This window comes from Equus caballus, chromosome 5 (genome assembly GCF_041296265.1).
Source record: "Equus caballus isolate H_3958 breed thoroughbred chromosome 5, TB-T2T, whole genome shotgun sequence".
In the NCBI taxonomy this organism is placed as follows: Eukaryota; Metazoa; Chordata; class Mammalia; order Perissodactyla; family Equidae; genus Equus; species Equus caballus.
This window is the reverse complement of record NC_091688.1, coordinates 45,066,971-45,088,289: the sequence shown is the minus strand read 5'-3', so window position 1 is coordinate 45,088,289 and position 21,319 is coordinate 45,066,971. Positions and strand designations below refer to the sequence as shown.

General features: G+C 38.4%; 1 protein-coding gene across 1 annotated transcript; it reads left to right on the top strand.

The window, feature by feature from the left end:
* Positions 1 to 4,872: 4,872 nt before the first annotated feature.
* Positions 4,873 to 19,487, top strand: CTXND2 (cortexin domain containing 2). The gene is made up of 2 exons (XM_070268305.1): positions 4,873 to 5,010; positions 19,113 to 19,487. Exon 2 carries the CDS (start codon positions 19,186 to 19,188, stop codon positions 19,351 to 19,353), a length of 168 nt encoding a protein of 55 aa, XP_070124406.1. The 5' UTR covers positions 4,873 to 5,010; positions 19,113 to 19,185; the 3' UTR covers positions 19,354 to 19,487.
* Positions 19,488 to 21,319: the final 1,832 nt, after the last annotated feature.

Below are 21,319 nucleotides of genomic sequence, written 5' to 3'. Positions count from 1 at the left end.
TTTCAGAGCTGAATGCAACCCATGCAGCTGAATACAATTCCTGCTCTCTCCCAGGTTGAAACATTCAACTTTTGAGGTTACTATATGCTCTTCTACCTAGGATCTGACAAACTCCTGAAAGCTGTCTTCAATTAGAAACTCTCCATGATACCAGATCCATGTTAGATCCAATTATTTAGAATTATCTGGTATCCATCAAAACTCATTGCAATATCTGACAAACATATTGTGAATTCAGTTTTTCTAGTTTTAGTAGAAATAAAAATTATGAAGTCTGACCTATTGCACATGTTTTTGGCTTACCAATATGAAACAGTTACTATTACTACTATTAATTTTTAAACTATTACAAATTTTTCTGTTACCTTAATCGTTATGGTAAGCCAGTGTTTTTAATTACTGAAAATGGTGGTCTGAAGATGTGCCAGTTTTATTAAGTGTATCCAGATAGAGTTGCCAGATTTAGCAAATAAAAATACAAATTGGCCAGTCAACGTGAACTTCAGGTAAACAACAAATATTTTTTTAGTATAAGTATGTTCCAAATATTGCATAGAACATATTTATACTAAAAGAGTACTCATCTTTTATTTGGAAACCTTATTCCTGGAGGTTAAAATTTTAAGGAACACTGATTCAGGTTATTTTGGGGAAGGAGAGAAGCAGGAAATTGACTTAGTAAACAGCTACTGCAGAAATCCAAGGGAGAAATAACAAGGACTTCACATAGGTCAGTGAAACTGAAAAGGAAATGACTGCCACAAATACTGTTGTGACAGAGGAATCAACAAGGCCTGCTATGTAGTTACATACGGAATAAAAAGAAAGCTGTGATGTCAAGAAGGCTTTTGGATGGGGGCTGGCCCCGTGGCTGAGTGGTTGGGTTTGCGCGCTCTGCTGCAAGCGGCCCAGTGTTTCGTTGGTTTGAATCCTGGGCGCCGACATGGCACTGCTCATCGAGCCACGCTGGGGCAGCGTCCCACATGCCACAACTAGAAGGACCCACAACGAGGAATATACAACTATGTACCTGGGAGCTTTGGGGAGAAAAAGGAAAAAAATAAAATCTTTAAAAAAAAAGAAGAAGGCTTTTGGATGATAGCGATAACGGAGGCAAGTGCTAACTGGAAGTTCAGATTTGTTCAGCTCAAGTTCACTCGTTGACTTAGTTGGTGGGACAGCCAGGTAAAAATGCTTATTAAAGTATATGAAATCATAGGACATCTGCCCAAAAGAAAGGTTGGGACCTAGACCTAAATTTGTGCATCAACTGCAAGAGACTTGTGATTGCAGAGAATGACAGCACCAAAGTTAAAAGAGATAAAAAAAAAAAAAAAAAAAAAGGACGCAAAGAACGCCTCAAGAAATGCCTGTTTCAGATTATGGAAGAAGGATGAGGCAGCCTGGAAAGAGTAGAGTAATGGAAGTCAAAGGAGTTGCAAGATAAAACAGTTTGGGCAACAGTATCATATGTTCAGAGATGTGGATGAGCAAACCTAAGGAGAGCAGAGGGAGTGGAAACCATAGTTCAAGTGAGTGAGAAGTGAGTAGAAGTGAATAAATAGAGGCAGGTAGTTAGCATACACCACTTTTTCAAGAAATGTGGCAATGAAGAGAAAGTTATCAAATGGTAGCTGGGGTAGGGGACAGGGTAGGGCTGGGAATAGAAAAATATGTCTATAGACTGAGCTTGTGGAAAGGAGCAAATTAAAAATGCAAGAAAATATATGTGCCCAAGAAAACAAGTAAGACTGGTCTTAGGGGAGACAAGGAGATAGGTTAGGTCTGCATGTGGAAGTGTTACTCTCAGAAAAACCAAGGAACTCTTTTGCTGAAAATGTGTACACATTTTGAAGTGGAAGAAAGAGAAGTTGACAATTCCTGTGTGCTGGCTTTGATTCTCAAAGAAAATAATAGATGAAACTTCCACTGAGAAGAAGAGAGAGAAATGGTGTTGAGTGTAGCTGTACAGCTGGAGGCAATTGGTTAGGAAGTGTAGGAATAAAAAGATACAAATAAAAAGATTGTCAAATGCTCTGAGGGACCAAAGTGAGAAGGGATAAATTTTCATGAAACTGGAGCACTGTTCTTACTTTCTCCGCCAATACTCAGAAGCCTGAGGAAAGCAAGTGAACAGAGCAGTTTGCCCAGAATTGAGAACTGATTGACAAATTAGGTCAGTATCTTGGGGATGGAATATTCTAGAGCTGAAGAAGAAGTACAGTTTAAAAGTGTGTAGAAGGGGATGAGACTGGTCAGGCAAATGAGAAGCTAGAGGAAGTTATTGGGCTAAGAAGAGAGGTTGAATACTGAAAGCTGGTATTGAAAGAGAGCAGATTCAAAAGTGAGGGAGTGGGAGTGGCAGAGGATAGGAACTGGGAACAACTTATATCACAAAAAGTTATAGTTAAAAATATATTTTTAGGGGCCAGCTCGGTGGTACAGTGGTTAAGTTCGCACGCTTCGGCAGCCCGAGCTTCACCAGTTCGGATCCCAGCTGTGAACATGGCACCACTTGGCACACCATGCTGTGGTAGGCGTCCCACATATAAAGTAGAGGAAGATGGGCATGGATGTTAGCTCAGGGCCAGTCTTCCTCAGCAAAAGGAGGAGAATTGGCAGCAGATGTTAGCTCAGGGCTAATCTTCCTCAAAAAGAAAATATATATATTCTTTTAGGGGCTGGCCCCATGGCTGAGTGGTTAAGTTCACGCGCTCTGCTTTGGCAGTCCAGGGTTTCACTCATTAGAATGCTGGGCATGGACATGGCACCACTCATCAGGCCATGCTGAGGTGGTGTCCCACATGCCACAGCTAGAAGGACCCACAACTGAAATATACAACTATGTGCTGGGGGGTTTTGGGGAGATAAAGCAGAAGAAAAAAAAATGATTGGTAACAATTGTTAGCTCAAGTGCCAATCTTTAAAATATGTATATTTTTTTAATATATCTTTTGTATGTATACATATAGTCTTCAAATAAATAAGTAAAAGATGAATGACCCAATCAAAAGAAGGGAAAGGATAGGTACAGGAAATCTGTAAAAGATGTACAAACAATAGAAATTCACATACCATAGTAATTAGGGAAATGGCAAGTTTTTAAAAACTGAGACGTTATTTTTTGCCTATTAGCTGGATGAATATTTCAGAGATTGAAAATAATCTATATTGGTGACACTATGGAAAAAACAGATACTTTCATACCTATTTGAAGAGAGTATAAATCACTATAATCTTTTTAGTGTGTAGTTTGGCAACACCTATTAAAATTCTAAATATTCATATTCTACAACTCAGCATTTATATTTTTACTATTGTGAGGAATCTATCCCACAAAAACATTTCCACAAGTACCCAGAGAAATACGTGTGGGGATATCCATTGCAATGTTGGTATAATAATAAGAAATTTGAAACAACTCAAATGCCCACTAATAGAGAAAATGGACCATGGATGTCAATGTAATGGAGTACCTGAGTCCTCAGCAGCCATTAAAAAGAATGAAGTGGATCTATATGTATTAAAATGGAAAGATATCCAAGACAGACTGTTGAATGAAAAAAGCATTAAAAAAGTATTTTTTGTCATTAATAATTATTATAATAAATATTGAAATTAAAGCTGGAGAAATCCACCAAACTATTAACAGTGTATCTCTGGAGAGTGGGATTAATAGGATATTTCTATCTTTTCATATGTATTTCTGTAATGTTTGAATGTGATATGACTTTACATTATATTTATAATTACAAAAGCCAGAAAGATAGAAGGATTTTGTTTTAAGGTCCATCATTAAATAAATGATAGTTATTATAATGAGCCCTAAAGCCTGGTTTTGTTTCAGGCTTTAGTTTTACCTACCCTGGAAGGAAAGAACTACTATTCTTACCTTCCCTCAACTCTTCCACGCAATTTGAGATAGTATGGTCAAGGGCAAAAAAAATTTGGAAACTGAAAATATTTTTAATTGCTTTATTTATTGTTATTTAGGAAAATAAAAGTTTGAAGGCTGGGACTATACTTCATTCTCCATTCTGTCCCTGGCAACTAGCGCAGTGATTGACATATAGTAGGCGTTCAGTAAATATTAAATATAGCACATCTTTCAGGGGAGTTAATTTTTTAAGGTGTGATAAAATCTTGAAAATTTATCTACTTGAAAAAAGAAATTTTGAGTAGATAATATGCACATGGTACAATATAATCCACCCGAAATATTCTGTATTTATAAGCATATATGCATACAGAGACACACACATACACAGATCCTATAGAAGTTTTTTAATGAACCAAATAAAATCTTAGAGGAGATAGATTTTGCATTTGAGGTATATACAAATATGTGTAACTACTAATGCTAAGTGAAATAGTTTTGACTTTTCTGATCCAAATGTCCTGAGTTAATTCTTTTTGAGGAAAAGGAGAGATTCTAGAGCTTCACTGATCTCGTCGACAAGTAGTCCTCAAACTTGAGCATACATCACAGTCGCCTAGAGGGGTTGGTTAAAACACAGATGCCAACCCTTCCGAAGTTTCTGATTCATTAAGGCTGGGATGGGGTCCAAGAATTTGCATTTCTTTCTAACAATTTGCCAGGAGATCCTGCTAATCCAGAGAACCATTGCATAGACCAAAAAGCTGGCTACTGACCCATCTTCTACCACCCATGTGATCCTACTTAGAAGGTATCACTTGAGCTATTAACCTTGGCTGCCCCAGCCCTGGCAGAGTTGTGGAAATATTCTTCTACTGATCTAGGCTCCAATTTAATCTAGTGGGATCATTTTCTCACTCACTATGGGAGTGTCTGAAACTTGATCCTGTTTTAGTTGAACTATTCATGAAGCTTCTGAGTTCAGTGTGGGAGCAGGGAAGGGAAAGACCTATCAACCACTCTCCTTTTGTAAGAGGGGGTTGATGAAAAGAGGAGAGGCTGCCAAGAGATGTGCTTGAGTAGGAGGTGACTGCCCTGCCAACCGCCAGCCTTGGATATCACGCTCTCAAAAGGTAAATAAAACAGCCATATTGACTTCCTGGTGAAGTGTTTATGTTAATAATTCCAACAATTCTTCTGAGTTTAATAGTACCTTTCTGTGAACTTGGGGAATACTAGGGAAATGACTGAAGAAGTAAAAAGCTTTTTTTTTCTTAGAGCTTTTTTAGAAAAGTAAAACTTTCATCTGAGAAAGGATGTTTTAGACATAGTCTTGTTTCGAGGCAAGTTGGGAGGACCTCCATTGGTCCTATGAGCTAGAGGATGTCTTTGATTTTAGGGATTAGAGTAAGAAAGCTTCAGTCGTGTACTTCTTCACCATCACCTCTCCCTTCAGACTCAACTTATGGCCAGGAGAAAAAACCTGGGTCTTTTTGTTTGTTTCTTTTTTAAAGAAATATAGGGCACTACAGACGGGAAAAACGAAGTGATTTGGGAAGAGAACACATGAAAGAAAGAGGGGTTTGATCTTTCTAGGAAGTGTTAAGTGAAAAAGGAATTGACTTTGCTGCAGATTTGTAAATGCCGTTATTCTGTTTCTTTTTGCAAGACCAAATTTTTTTTTTTTAAGATTTTATTTTTTCCCTTTTTCTCCCCAAAGCCCCCCGGTACATAGTTGTATATTCTTCGTTGTGGGTCCTTCTAGTTGTGGCATGTGGGATGCTGCCTCAGCGTGGTTTGATGAGCAGTGCCATGTCCGCGCCCAGGATTCGAACCAACGAAACAGTGGGCCACCTGCAGCAGAGCGCGTGAACTTAACCACTCAGCCACGAGGCCAGCCCCAGCAAGACCAAATTTTGCATATAGCAATAGAGTCGTGCCCCACCTCCTTTTCCCTATTCTAGTCCTGAGCAGCACTGCTATTCATCTCAAACAAAACAGGAGCCTTCAGAGCCACTTAAAAAATTCTAGGATACGTCTCCTCTTTGGAAAACAGATTTCGGATTTACCATTTTATCTGTCAAGAAAAGCTATTTTGCCTAAGAAGTTCCAGAAAAAAGGATACTGAATATCCAAGGCTTCAATAAGTTATTGTGATTTTTTTCCCCACTCTAAAAAACTTTTTACTGAGTTTTGTGTTCAAAATCTTGCACTCTCTTTCTTAAAGGGAGCCCCCCTCCAACTTGTATAAACTTCGGGCCCTATAAAACCTGGACCTGATCCCTGCATATGAAGATAAGAGCCAAGAACATGGCATACTTGGAACCAAAACAACATCAGCCTTTTTCTTTTCTTTTCTTTTTTCAATAAGAATGTAGTTTACTTTTTGAGGGGGAGGAAGAAGAGATGTCAACCTAAAAGGGGCAAAATTAGCTTGTTGCAATTTGGCAGCTATGAGAGAGAAGTTTGAATAAGTAAACTAAAGACCTCTGATTCAAAGTTCAAGAATTCACATTTACTTAAATAAGGAGAAGGAGAATCACAGATGACTACATGTTTTCCAATTTCCAGGTATTGGAAGTTTTCCATCTCTCTGTAGCATTTGAGACTGTTGGCAAACCCACTCCTTGAAATTCTTTCATCTCTTCGATTTCATGACTCTATACTCCTTAGGTTTTCGTACTTGTAACTGTTCCCTCTGTGGTTCCTTGATCTCTTTCCTCCATCATAAATGCAGACATTCCCTTGTTTCTAATTCTGCTTTGGCCATCTCATCTACTCCTATGATTTCAACTCTCCTTTCCTTGGGTGACCCTCAGCTCTAAAGATCTTGCTCCTCTTTGCTCCTAAATTTCAGTCTCGCATTTCCCCCTCCTGAGCATGCCACATCAGTACCTTTAAGTTCAACCTACCCCGAACTGAATTGATCATAATCCCTTAAAGTATTTGCTATTCCTAAAGAAAATAGTTCTATGAATGGCCGCATCTTTCTTTCAGCCCTCCAAATTCAAGGCCCAGAGTTTTCTTTACCACTTCCTTCTTCCTCCCATTATATGTCCATTTAATTTATAAATCATGTCAAATCCTCTTTCACAATCTCACATCCATTCCTTCCTTTTCGTTGCTCACTCTGTTATCCTAGTTTATACTTTCGTTACCTTTTGTTGAGACTGCCACAACTCCTCCTTATTGTTTTCCACTCTGTGGTGTCTGTTATTTCCTGTCTCCAATATCTTTTACATGCTGTTGCAAATTATCTTCCTAAAATATGGCTTTGATTATTTACCTTCCTTCATTCAACAAGCATGAATTGTGTATGCATAATATACTAGGGACTGATATAGATATTAATTCATTCATGTAGGTGTTCTAAGCACTTACAATGTGCCGGCCTTGCCCTAGGCACTGAAGCTATGCCAAGAATGGGACAGACACAGACCTAGCACTTAGAGCTCACATTCCAGTTAGAGTCAATGGGATACACAGTAAGATATGGCCCCTGCTCTCGAGGCATTTACCTGCTCAAAATCCTTCAATGGTTCCTCTATACCTGGAAGAATAAAATTCAGATTCTTTACCCTGACTTTCAAGGTTCATTATGGTCTTATCTCTAGCAATAGAAGTATAGGATTTAGATGAATAATCTTAACCTTTGCATGGGTCTTATATTCTGCATTGGGGACCATCTTTTAAAAGAGATATAGACACACTAGAATCTCTTCGGTAAAAAAAGACTAGAGTGATATAAAGATCATATCCTTTGAGAAATGATGAAATGATTGAAGAAATGAGTCAACAAGTACTTGAAAGCTATCTTCAAATCCTGAAAATCTTGTCTATGGAAAAGATATAAGTTGCCCTATACAGCCCTAAGTTAAAAGTGGAGCAGTGCTGAGGAGACACATTTGGCTCAATGTAAAGAATTATTTTCAAGAATGGACTGCCTTGGAAGATAATCATTTCCGGGCCCCTGAAGGTCCCTGGGGAACTCACCCAAGCAGTTAAAGCAGGAGCTTTGCAAGAATGATTAGAAGCCTGGCGCAACAAGATGGCTTTTAAAGATTCCTTCCAACTATGAGAGTCTATGATTTTATACCTTTCGCTTTCGTGTACTGTGAGCTCCACCATACTGAATTAAGCAGTATTTCCCAAAAAGGTTCCCACGCTTCCTTGTCTCAGTCACTGTTCCTTCATTTGGAGTGCTCTTTTCTTATTCCAGATTGAGCTCAGCCATCACTTCTACGAAGACCCCTGTGACTAATACCACCCCAGCTGAGTTTGTTAATCACACAAGGGTCATGTTGTCTGTTCTCTACATCCAAGAGAAGCAGAGTGTTCCTTCTGACACTGAAGGCTCCACATCAACAGACGTTTCCTACTAGGTTCAGGCACTATGCTAATGTATGCTATGAGAAGTTAAAAAAAATCAAAACGTTTGGGGGCCAGCCCGGTGATATAGTGGTTAAGTTCATGCACTCCGTTTTGGCAACCATGGGTTTATGGATTTGAATCCCAGGTGAGGACATACGTACCACTCATCAAGCCATTCTGAGGCGGTGTCCCACATACAAAATAGAGGAAGATGAGCAACAGATGTTAGCTCAGCGCCAGTGTTCCTCACCAAAAAAAAAAAAAATCTAAACATTTAGATTTTTTTTGCCCTCTAGCTCATATTAATGGAAGAATAATTGTTGTCGTATATACCCTCCATATTCCTGCCAGTCTGATATTTCTAACACAAGCATCTAATGGTGTAATTCTATGCTTAAAAGCTTTCCAGTGGCTCCCCACTGATTGCAAAGTTGAGTCCAGAATCTTTAACGTGCCGTACAAGGCTCCTGGTGAACTTGTCTAGGTTACCACTCCTGCCTATTCTTCAGGAGGAGAAGACCTCTCCAACGCTTACTGAACACTTACTGTTTTTCAAACATACTATGTTGTCCTGCCTTAAACCTTCATGTTTCTACTTGGGATATTTTTTCTTCTGCTTTTCCCCTTTCCCGCCTTTGTCTGCCTGGTAAACTTCTACTCATTCTCAGGCCTCAATTCAGTTCACCTATTTGCCTCTTCAGTAAAACCTTGCTTGATTCTTCCCTTTGGGCTCCTTTCACACCTTTACCAGCACGTTGCTTTGGAATTGTTTTCATTCAGGAAGTACTTATTTTTGTCTGCTTATTTTTCTCCTTAACTTTATAAAATTGAGACATTTTACACAGCATAAAATCAAACCTAGAAATCTGTGATAAGGAGGATAAGTGAAAGGAAATTAAAGAAAGATGCAGGTCTCTTGAAATGCAATAATTGAGAGGAGAAGTTGGAAAATTAATGAAATATTCAGGCTGTTATGGGTCTAGTAAGATACGTAGGTGCCAAGGAAAAATAATATGACCTTTTGAGGGAATGTAGTTATGAATAAACAGAAGATACATGCCTGCAGATGTAATGAGATATTAAAGAAATATATCTAAAAAGTGGCATCTGAGGTATATACAAATAGAAAAAGACAAAGGCATGGTATTAAAATTGTAGTGAAGGGGCCAGCCCTGTGGCCAAGTGGTTAAAGTTCCACACACTCTACTTCAGTGGGCCAGGTCCATGGGTTCAGATCCCAGGCACACACCTAATCCACTCATCAGCCATGCTGTGGAGGTGTCCCACAGACAAAAAAATAGAGGAGGATTGCACAGATGTTAGCTCAAGGCTAATCTACCTCAAGCAAAAAAAGAGAAAGATTGGCAATGGATGTTAGCTCAGGGTGAATGTTTCTCAAAAAAAAAACTGTAGTGAGATTGCTCAAATGTTCTCATTACGACTCAATTATCAGCAAGTATATATCGAATACCTAGTATGTGCCAGGCTTACTTTCCCATTCCAGTTACAAAAATTTGAGAAAAGAGCTTCGACTCAGCTTAGGTTCCTATGCCAGACCATTGAACTGTGACAGCCAGCACTGTGGAGCCGTGTCAGAACATGGTAGCTCCCACAATAGCCATATGGAGGGACAGGAGGGGAATTGTGGGGCAGACAACTTCATAGAGGTCCACTACTTTCTATTAATGATGTGGATATGTTCTGAGAAATGGTAGTTAGGTGATTTTGTCATTGTGTGAACCTCATAGAGTGTACTCACACAAACCTAGATGGTATAGGCTACTACATACTTAGGCTGTATGGTACTAATCTTATGGGACAATCATCATATGATCCATTGCTGACTCAAACATCATTATGAGGTGCATGACTGTTTTTTTATTTAATCTCAACATCTACTTCATAAAATTGTTATATTATTACCTTCATTTTACAGATGAGGAAACGGCTCTGAAAGGTTAAGTAACCTGCTCATGATCACCAAGCTTTATTAGAGCCAGGATCCAAATCCAGAGGAATTGGCCCTAGAGTCCATGTTCTCTATCACCATGTTATATTTCTTGATCACCATTGAATTGTTCTCACTGGGAGTTAACTTTTGGAAGGAATGCCCTTTGCCCTTCCCAAACCAAGAATTGTGCAGACAAGTAGGAGTTTCCAATGAGCTCTCCCTAAGCTGTTCCCTCTTTGGCTCTTCAGAGGATCCCCCCAATCAGTGACCTCTGGAGCCAACAAGTACTGTATCCCAAAAAATTTCTTGATTCTTAATAAATATATTGGTTGTGCTGGAAAATTGTTCTTTTCCTTGCTTCCCTCAAACCTGATTTTTTAAATTTTGTAATATCTGATAATTCAAAAGAAGATATGTAACATATTTGAGTTATAAAACATAATAATGAATGAACTGCTGTGAACCCATGAGCCAATTTAAGAATGATAGCATTACCATTATTAATGCATCCATGTGCTCTTTCCTTTAGATCATCTCCCTGCCTCCCTCCCAGAAGTAACTATTACCGTGAATTTTCTTTATCACTCCTTTGCTTTTTCAAAAATAGATTATCACATATGTATGTACCCCTAAATAATATGTTCTTTAGTTTTGCTTGTTTTGAGATTTATAAAAATAATATAATAATGTATGCAATCTTTTGTAATTTGCTTTTTTCACTTAATAATATGTTTCTAAGATTCACCCATGTTGTTGGATGCAACTCTAGTTCATTCATTAAATTTTTTTTCACTGTTTTGTAATATTCATTTGTGGATAATACCACAGTTTATATAATAATTCTCCAGGCAGGGGTCGTTTGAGTTGTTTTTTTGCTTGTAGGTAACAAATGTACAAGAACGCAACAGCATTCTTTTATACTTCTCCTGGTGTATACGCAGGAGTGGAATTGTGGGGTTGCAGAGAATATGTATATTCAACTTTACCAGATAAGGCTGAATGGCTTTCCATAGAGAGTTTTATCAATTTATACTCTGATACTGCTGATAGGCAGTGTATAAGAGCTTCAGATAAATCACATCCTTGCCAACATTTTTTGTTATCAGGCTTCTCAAGGTTTACCAATCTAGTAGATAAAAAATTGATATCTGTATTTCCATGATTACTAGTGAAATTGAACAGCTGTTCATGTATTTATGTACCAATCATTTTTTAATGAAATGACAGTTCATGTCTTTTGCTAATTTTTCTACAGAGTTCTTTTTTCTTTTTTTCTTTTTATTGAGGTCATAATAGTTTATAATATTGTGAAATTTCAGGTGTACATTATTATTTGTCAGTCATCACATAAATGTGCCCATTTACCCCTTATGCCCACCCTCAGACCCCTCTCCCTGCTGATAACCACTAATCTGTTCTCTTTGTCCATGTGTTAGTTTATATTCCACATATGAGTGAAATCATATGGTGTTTGTCTTTGTCTGACTTATTTCGCTTAACATAATACCCTCAAGGCCCATCCATACTGCAAATGGGACAGTTTTGTCTTTTTTATGTCTGAGTAGTATTCTATTGTATATATACTACATCTTCTTTATCCAATCATCAGTCGATGGGCACTTGGGTTGCTTCCACTTCTTGGCTATTGTGAATAATGCTGCGATGAACATAAGGGTGGATAAGTCTCTTTGAATTGTTGATTTCAAGTTCTTTGGATAAATACCCAGTAGTGGGATAGCTGGGTTGTATAGGATTTCTGTTCCTAATTTTTTGAGAAGTCTCCACACTGTTTTCCATAGTGTTTGCACCAGTCTGCATTCCCATCAGCAGGCTATGAGGGTTCCCTTTTCTCCACAACCTCTCCAACATTTGTTATTTTTTGCCTTGGTGATTATAGTCATTTTAACAGATGTAAGGTGTTACCTTAGTGTAGTTTTGATTTGCATTTCCCTGATAATTAGTGATGTTGAATGTATTTTCATATGTCTATTGGCCATCTGTGTATCTTCTTTGGAAAAATGTCTGTTTATATCCTCTGCCCATTTTTTGATCAGGTTGTTTGTTTTTTTGTTGTTGAATTGAGTAAGTTCTTTATATATTTTGGAGGTTAACCCCTTGTCAGATATATGACTTGCAAATATTTTCTCCCAGTTTGGTGGGTTGTCTTTTCATTTTCTTCCTCATTTCCTTTGCCTTGCAGAAGCTCTTTAGTCTGATGACGTCTCACTTGTTTATTTTTTCTTTTGTTTCCCTTGCCCGAGTAGACATGGTATTTGAAAAGATCCTTCTAAGACTGATGTCAAAGAGTACACTGCCAGGGCCAGCCCTGTGGCTGAGTGGTTAAAGTTCCATGCACTCTGCTTCGGCAGCCCAGGTTTGCAGGTATGGACCTACTCCACTCATCAGCCATGCTGTGGAGGCATCTCACATACAAAGTAGAGGAAGACTGGCATAGATGTTAGTTCAAAGCTAATCTTCCTCAAGCAAAAAAAAAAAAAAGAGGAGAATTGGCAGCAGATGTTAGCTAAGGGTGAATCTTCCTCACATACACAAAAGAGTATACTGCCTATATTTTCTTCTATGAGTTTTACAGTTTCAAGTCTTTGACCCATTTTGAGTTTATTTTTGTGTATGGTGAAAGATAATGGTCTACTTTCATTCTTTCACATGTGGCTGTCCAGTTTTCCCAACACCATTTGTTAAAGAGACTTTACTTTCTCCAGTGTATGTTCTTAGCTCCTTTGTTGGAGGTTAGCTGTCCCTAGACGTCTGGTTTTATTTCTGGGATTTTAGTTCTGTTCCATTGATCTGTGTGTCTGTTTTTGTACCACTGCCATCCTGTTTTGATTGCTACAGCTTTGCAGTATATTTTTAAGTCAGGGATTGGGATGCCTCCAGCTTTGTTCTTTTTTCTCAGGATTGCTTTAGCTATTTGGGGTCATTTGTTGCCCCATATGAATTTCAGGATTCTTTGCTCTATTTCCATGAAGAATGTCATGGGGTTCTGACTGGAATTGCACTGAATCTGTAGATTGCTTTAGGTAGTATGGTGTTTGTCTTTTTCTTATTAAGTGGGAGGAGGGTTTTTTTTTCTTTCTAATTTTGCATACAAATCCTTTGTTGGATATATGTATGGCAACTATCTTCTCCAAGCTTGTGATTTGTATTTTTACTTACTTTATAGTGTCTGTGTGATCAGAAGTTCTTAACTGCAGAGTCAAATTTATCAATCTTTTTAAATATATGTTGTACTATTTATGTCTTGCTAAAGAGGTTTTTCCTATCCTGAGCTCATACAGATATTCTATATTTTCTTCTAAAGCTTTTTAAGTTTGCTTTTGACATATAACTACAGGCACAGTTTTTAAAATGGATATCCTATTTTCCAATATCACTTATTAAACAGTCCATTCTTTTCCTGTGGTCAACAATGCCTATTCTGTTATAATTCAAGTTCTCTAAATGTGTGATTTGTTTCTGGGTTCTCTAGTCTGCTCGAATGGTCTATTATCTATGCCTGCACCTATACCCCACAGTCAAAAATACTGTAGCTCTATAATAAACCTTGATGACTGATATGGGAAATCTCCCCACTCTATTCTTTTTCTTCAGAATGTCTTCTTTATTCTTGGGCCTGTGAACTCCCATATACATTTAAGAAAATCAGTTTGTTAGTTTTCTCAAAAAGTCCTGATTGGATTTTGGTGAAATTGCATTGCATCTAAGGATCAATTTGGGGAGAATTAACAACTTTACCATGTTGACTCCATAAACAGGGTACATCCCTCCATTTACTTAGGTGTTCTTTAATGACTTTCAGTAAAGTTTGATAATTTTTTCCATACAGGTCCTGCTCAACTTGTGTTAGATTTATTTTTAAATACCTTATGTATTTGTTATGCTATTATAATGCATTTTAAAAATTATATTTTCTTATTATTTGTTGTTGGCATCTAGAAATGCAATTGTCTTATGTATCTTATGGAGACACCTTGCTAAACTCTGCTTATTTCTCATATTTTCTGCAGACTGTTCTGTAGGCAATGACATCTGTGAATAATGAACATTTTTGTTTCTTCTTTTTAAATCATTATTTGTACCTATTTTTCTTTATCTTATTTTACTGCGTTGGCTAGAACCTCCAGAATGATGTGGAATAAAAGTGAATATAGTAGACATCTTTGTCTTGTTCCTGATTTTAAAAGGAAAATCTTTCAACTTTTGACCATTAAGTAGGATGTTTCTACATTTTTGGTCGATAACATTTACCATGTTAAAGGTGTTCTCCTCTATCCCTGTTTTGCTAAGAATATTACTAAGGATATTTTGTGTTGGTATTGAATTTTATCAAATGCTTTTTCTGCAACCATTGAGGTATTCGTATGATTTTCTCTCTCTCTTCTCCCAATACGTATGTGTGTGTGTGTGTGTGTGTGTGTCATTTACAGATTTTCTAATGTAAACTACTCTTGCACTCCTGGAATAAATTCAACTTGGTCTTTCTATCTGTTAAGGTTTATTTGCAGAGAACAGAAACTTTTCTAGCTATTTTAAGAAGAAAGGGACTTAATACATGGAATTAGGATGCTTTTAGTTTCACATAGCCAAAAAACCCCCAAAAAACCCAACTCAAATGGGATTAAACAATAGGTGGAAAAGTATGGATTTGCTAAGTGTTGGATGCAGGGTTCTATAGATGTTCAATAAATCAAACTTGTTAATTGTGTTATTCAAATATTCAATATCTTCACTGATTTTTGCCTAGTTGACCTATTAATAATTGAGAAGAATGTGTTTACTATCCACTAATGGCGTTTTTTTTTAAATCAACTTCTCCCTACAGTCTTATTATTTTCTTCTTTATCTTGAGGCTATTTTATTAGGTGCCTACAATTTAGAATTGTTACATCTTCCCACTGAATTTTACCCTTTATTGTAATCTTTCAATCCTCTCTATCCCTAATAATGCTTCTGTCTTAAGGTCTATTTTGTCTGATATTGATACAGCACCTCAGTTTTCTTTTGCTTAGTATTTACCTATTGTACCCTTTTGTAAACCTTTTACTTTCAGTCTTCCCATGCCTTTAAATTTTAGGTAAAGCTCTTATAAACCACACACAGCTGGATTGGGGCCAAGACCAAAAAATAGATGTTTGTCATTTTGGGTCTGCCCAAAATCCAAAAACCTTCCTATTTGAGGCAAGTCTTCCTTTATGTGAATCTGTGAGAAGCAGAACCTCATTCTCACTACAGAAGCCTAGAGAAACCAAATATTCCCTTTTCTACCCCATGGTGGCTAATGTGCTGATGTGTGACTCAGCCTTGACAGTTGGATGCTCCAACCAGGGACTGGAATATCAAGTCCCACAAAGATAACACAATTTATAATTCAGGCACGGCAGAGGCAGCAATATCCAATGATGGTAGCAGCAGAGCTTGGCAACAGCAGTGACTGGTGGTGGTAGTGTCCAGTGCCAGCAGTGGCCTAACTAGACTTTTCCTGTGCTGACCTTGGCTATGGTTCCCAATGCCTGGCCTCTCTTGCTTTCTGCCTGTCTTATAAAACCACTTCTCCTTCTACTTGATTCTGGAAGCTATCTGATCTCTTTATAATAAATACCTTTTCTGCTTAAGTAAGGGAGACTCTGTATCTGTTGCTTGCAAACAAGAATCCTGACTGTTATAAAAGTGTTCTTTGGGGACGACTCCGTGGCCGAGTGGTTAAGTTCATGCGCTCCGCTGCAGTGGCCCAGGGTTCGGATCCTGAGCGCGGACATGGCACCACTCTTCAGGCCACGTTGAGGCGGCGTCCCACATCCCACAACTAGAAGGACCTGCAACTAAGATATACAACTGTGTACAGGGGGGTTTGGGGAGATAGAGCAGAAAGAAAAAAAAAAAGTTTGGTAGCAGTTGTTAGCCCAGGTGCCAATCTTTAAAAAAAAAAAAAAAGTGTTCTTTTTTTCCTCTGGAATTGGGGAAGAGGAGAAAACATGAAGGGGGAATATGTGAGGTCTGGATTTGCTGGAGCCATTCTTGCTGCCATAGGGAAGCCAGCATGGGTGTAAATTAGCATAGAAGAAAGATTGTGGTTTGGAGAGGAATAAGAGTGTTTTCAGGAAATCAGAGAGTATTTGCAGGAGTCTGGCATTTGATGGCCTAGAGTATAGTGATGGCCACAGAGATAAAGAAAAGGGAATTGATTTGAGTGAGATTTTGGAAATAGGCCCCAAAGGATATTAACAGATGTAAGGAGTGAGAAGCCACTGAAATGTGGAACACAAAAATGCACATGATCCTGCTTTCAAAGACCACTGTAGAAAGGATAAGGCACATGAATAACGTAATAGATATGTAAATGATATATGCCTTAAGATTGGTATCTACCAATTTTCCCACATTTTTCAGCCATCAGGAGGACCCCTAGTTTTTCTCTCATCTTCAGTCTTAGGACCACTTCCTTCCAACTTTCTGTCAAGGTACAACTCTGCCTGTCATGGAGACAATTCTTGATATGGTTTCACAGAACAATTTAGCTCCTCATCAACCCAATTAATCTTCTAGGAAACAAGACTTTAGCTTTCTCTGTGTGTTACCAAAAGATCCATTAAACCATTTTTCAAAACAAATCTATTGGCATTTTTTTCTCTCTAGGCTTGGAAGATGTTCACAGCTCTTTCTCTCATGATGTGCTTTCCACGGGTTCCTCATAAATTCCCTCTTTAGGATTATCTAACTGCAGATCTCTTAGAGTCATGTCCTTCTTTTGGCTGGTCTTCACAATGCTGAATCCAAGTTCGCCTCTAGCCACTTTCTGTTAAGGTAGCTTCAGGGAGTCTTCTTGGGTCATATCCTCTTCCATATGACCCCCAGGCTGGTCCCTATCTGTGGGGTCCATATCTGGCCCTCAGGAAAAAAAATCCTCCTTGATCAATTCAGTCTCAACTCTGCCTTCTTCTCTGTTGCCACAGGCTACCTCTGCCAACCTCTTTTCCTTCTTTCTTTTTCAAAAGTTTTATTTTATTATGGTAAGAACACTTAATATGAAATCTACCCTCTTAAAAAATTTTTAACTGTACAATACATTATCATTGACTATAAGTACAATGTCACATCACAGATTTCTAGAGCTTATTCATCTTACTTAACTGAAACTTTATGACTGATTGTATTGCTTAGTAACTCCCCATGACTAACCACGTTGAGCATCTTTTCACGTGCTAATTGGCCATTTGTGAACCTTCCTTAGAGAAATGTATATTCAGATCCTTTGCCAATTTTTTTTTTTTTGATGAGGAAGATTGGCTCTGAGCTAACATCTGTTGCCAGTCATCCTCTTTTTTTTTTTCTCTTTTCTCCCCAAAGCCCCAGTACATAGTTGTATATCCTAGTTGTGAGTCATTCTAGTTCTTCTATGTGGGGTGCTGCCACAGCATGGCCCAGCGAGCAGTGCTCAGGTCTGCACCCAGGATCTGAACCAGCCGAACCCTGGGCGGCCAAAGCAGAGCATGCAAACCTAACCACTCAACCACAGGGCTGGCTCCCCAGTTTTAATTGGGTTATTTGACTTCTTATTATTTAGATGTAAGAATTCTTTATATATTCTAGATACAAGTTCTTTATCAGATATATTATTTGCAAAAATTTTCTCCCATTCTGTGAGTTGTCTTTCAACTTTCACTTTCTTGATAGTGTCCTTTGAAACACAAACGTTTTAAATTTTGATGAAGTCCAATTTATATAGTATTTTTTTCTCTTGTTGCTTGTGCTTTTGATATAATATCTAAAAATCCTTTGCCAAATCCAAAGTTATGAAGATTTACTCCTTTGTTTTCTTCTAAGAGTTTTATAATTCTAGGTCTTACATTCAGGTCTTTGATCTATTTTGAGTTAATTTTTATATATGGTGTGAAGTAAAGGTCCAACTTCATTCTTTTGCACATGGCTACCCACTTGTCCCAGCACCATTTGTTTTCTTTTCTCATTGAATGGCGTTGGCACACTTGTCAAAAATCAGTTGACATGGGGGCTGGCCCACAGTGTAGTGATTAAATTTGGCACATTCCACTTTGGTGGCCTCGGTTCAGGGATTCAGATTCTAGGTGCGGACATGCACCACTCACTGGCCATGCTGTGGCAGCAACCCACATACGGAATCAAGGAAGATTGGCACAGATGTCAGCTTGGGGCTAATCTTCTTCAGCAAAAATAAATAAATAAATAAATAAATAAAAATCAGTTGACAATAGATATATGAGTTTATTTCTGGACTCTCAATTCTATTTCGTTGATCTATATGTCTATCCTTATGCCAGTACCACACTATCTTACTAACTGTAGCTTTGTAGTGAGTTTTGAAATTGAGAAGTGGGAGTCTTCTGACTTTGTTCTTTTCAATATTGTTTTGAGAGACTATTTTAATAACTAAAATTGATCACTTCGGTGATGTACCTGATCTTTCACTAAGAGATGGGAATGACAGCAGAGTTAAACATAGTGATTAGAAAAGATAAAACAATTTTATGTTCATATCCAGCAAGTTAAGATTCAACAACAAATTAGTTACAATAAGTACTCTGAGAATTTGAAAAAATCTTAGAGAAGGATTTGGACTTAACAGAGAATTGGGATATTCAAGACAGTTTTACCTGGATCTTGCAGGAAAAGGAAGCTTCAATGGATTTCTGAGTTATACATATTTGCTCATGTATTGCCTTGGAGTAATTCTCTAGATATTTAATGCTTTTATCTGTGTGTATATCTTGAAAGTCACCTATACTAACTTAATCAGTTTCATAGCGCTTTTAAAATAAATTTTTTTTCCTTGCAAACCCCCTGGTGTCCACATAGTATTAAGAAAACCCATATATACACATACAAACCAACAAACTTGTTTTATCCTCTTTTGTCTAGGAATATGACAAATCTGAAGATATACCTGAGGAGGTAGCTACAGCTGAACCAGTATAAAGAGGTGTGTGCTCCCATGGATGATTCAAGCCTGCCCAGCAGCGTTGATGTAGACAAAGGCTTTGCCATTGCCTTTGTTGTTCTTCTGTTTCTGTTCCTAATAGTGATGATTTTTCGGTGTGCCAAGTTGGTGAAGAATCCCTACGAGGCCAGCTCCACAACCACAGAACCATCTCTGAGCTGAACTATGAAAAAGCCTGGTGGACGCCCCCTCACAGGAGATTTGAAATCTTTTATACAGACGTTTATGATTCAGACTTTATATTATTTTACCTCCCTGTTTTTCAGCTTTCTCGCGCTTGCATTCCACAATAGGCACGTGAGGGTGAGTTGGGAATAATAAAAAGGGTGAAACACAAGCCAGTTTGTACCGTTCCTGTTCGGGGAAATGATTACCATAGTCAGACAGAGACAGGTTGAATTCATTGATTAAAATAAGGCCATGGATATCAATTTTCCAGTATCTAATGTCCTTAAGACAGTTGGCCATAATTTTATGATGTCATATAATATCATGATGCTTGGTAAGGTAAACCTAAAACTAGAATAACTCTTAGAGGTGATTCTAGGAGGTCCCTTTAGTTATGCAAATATAAGGCCAGCAGGAACCAATTGTCCTACGATAAGAGTCTAACAGGACATTTTAGTGTGGGAGGTTTTATAAAATCTGCTGCCCTTCTCAAGCGGGCAGAGCTCTGTGGTAGAGGGAGACTAATTTGCCTTGGGTCAATCCCTTAATCTCTCTCAGCCCAAACTTCCTTATCTATAAAATAACATCTGGAGGGTCTAAAAGGGGCCCTGAAAAAGACATGTCAATGTCCTCACCCCTGAAACCTATGAATGTGGCCTTATTTGGGAAAAAAAATCTTTGCAGATGTAATTAAGTTACAAATCTCAAGATAACCTCATCCTGGATTATCCAAGTGAGCCCTAAATCCAATGACAAAGTGTCTTTACAAAAGACAGAAGAGGAGAAGACACAGGGAGACAGGGAAAAGGCCACGTGGAGATGGAGGCAGAGATTGGAGTCATGTGACCATAAGCTAAAGAACACTTGCCTGGAACCACCAGAAGCTGGAAGAGGCAAGGAAGAATTCTCCCCAGAGTCTTTGGAGGGAGTACAGCCCTGCCAACACCTTCATTTTGGACTTCTAACCTCCAGAACTGTGAGAGAATCAATTTCTGTTGTTTTAAGCCACCTAATTTGTGGTAATTTTGTATGGCAGTCATGAGAAACTAATACATAACACACGATGATGATGATGATGATGATGATGATGATGATGATGCTCATCATCATCTCAAGGACCTTTTAAGAGGAAAGAAGGAAATCATACTCCCTACTCTCCAAAGTCTGAACTTAGGGAAATTTGGTAGAGTGGACTATGGCCAACTGGCAGGAAAGTCCATAAGAGAATTCACTAGAAGGAAAGGGGGCACCTAGGCCACTGACCAAGGCTCAACACAAGTTTGGCTGAAGAGTACTGGCTCTGGCACAGTGATAGAGATTAAAGCTCTCAGGTCCAGCCATGTTGGCAAAATGTTCTAGGCAACGCTGACCTAGCATGTGATTGTGAACTAAGAGGGCCATAACCTTGGAATCTAAGTGTGGGGCATCACTTGGGCTTGTGCAGGGACTTGGACCAGCATGCAGTTACTTCAGAGGAGACATGTATCCATGGGACCATGCTGGACCAGCCTTCAGCAGCAATACCAAATGGTATGGAGACATAACTCCAGCCATGCACTGGTAGCAAAGACTTGATAAATGTCTCTTTTCCTGATTCCTGGGAGAAGGACTGCTCCCCTCCTTGGCCTGAGTACGTCCTCAGGATTATTTGAAAATAGAGACCAGAGAAAAAAGCCAATGGAGATACCATACTTTGCTTTCGTCAGAACAGAGGGTGCTGTATGGGTTAAACTGGAGACAGAAAAAGAGAGAGAGAGTTGATTTGATGAAAAGAAATTCAGCGCAAGGTGCAGGGCAGGGTAAAATGAAAGCAGATTAAGACTGATGTCAGTACTTGAGGGCCATAGTGTGCTCCCTCCAGGAATTCAGAAGTTAACCTTTCCCCTACCCCTCAAAACAAAATGCAAGACAAACACCTGATTAATGAGAGCATAATATGCAGTCACTAGAGAGTCACAGG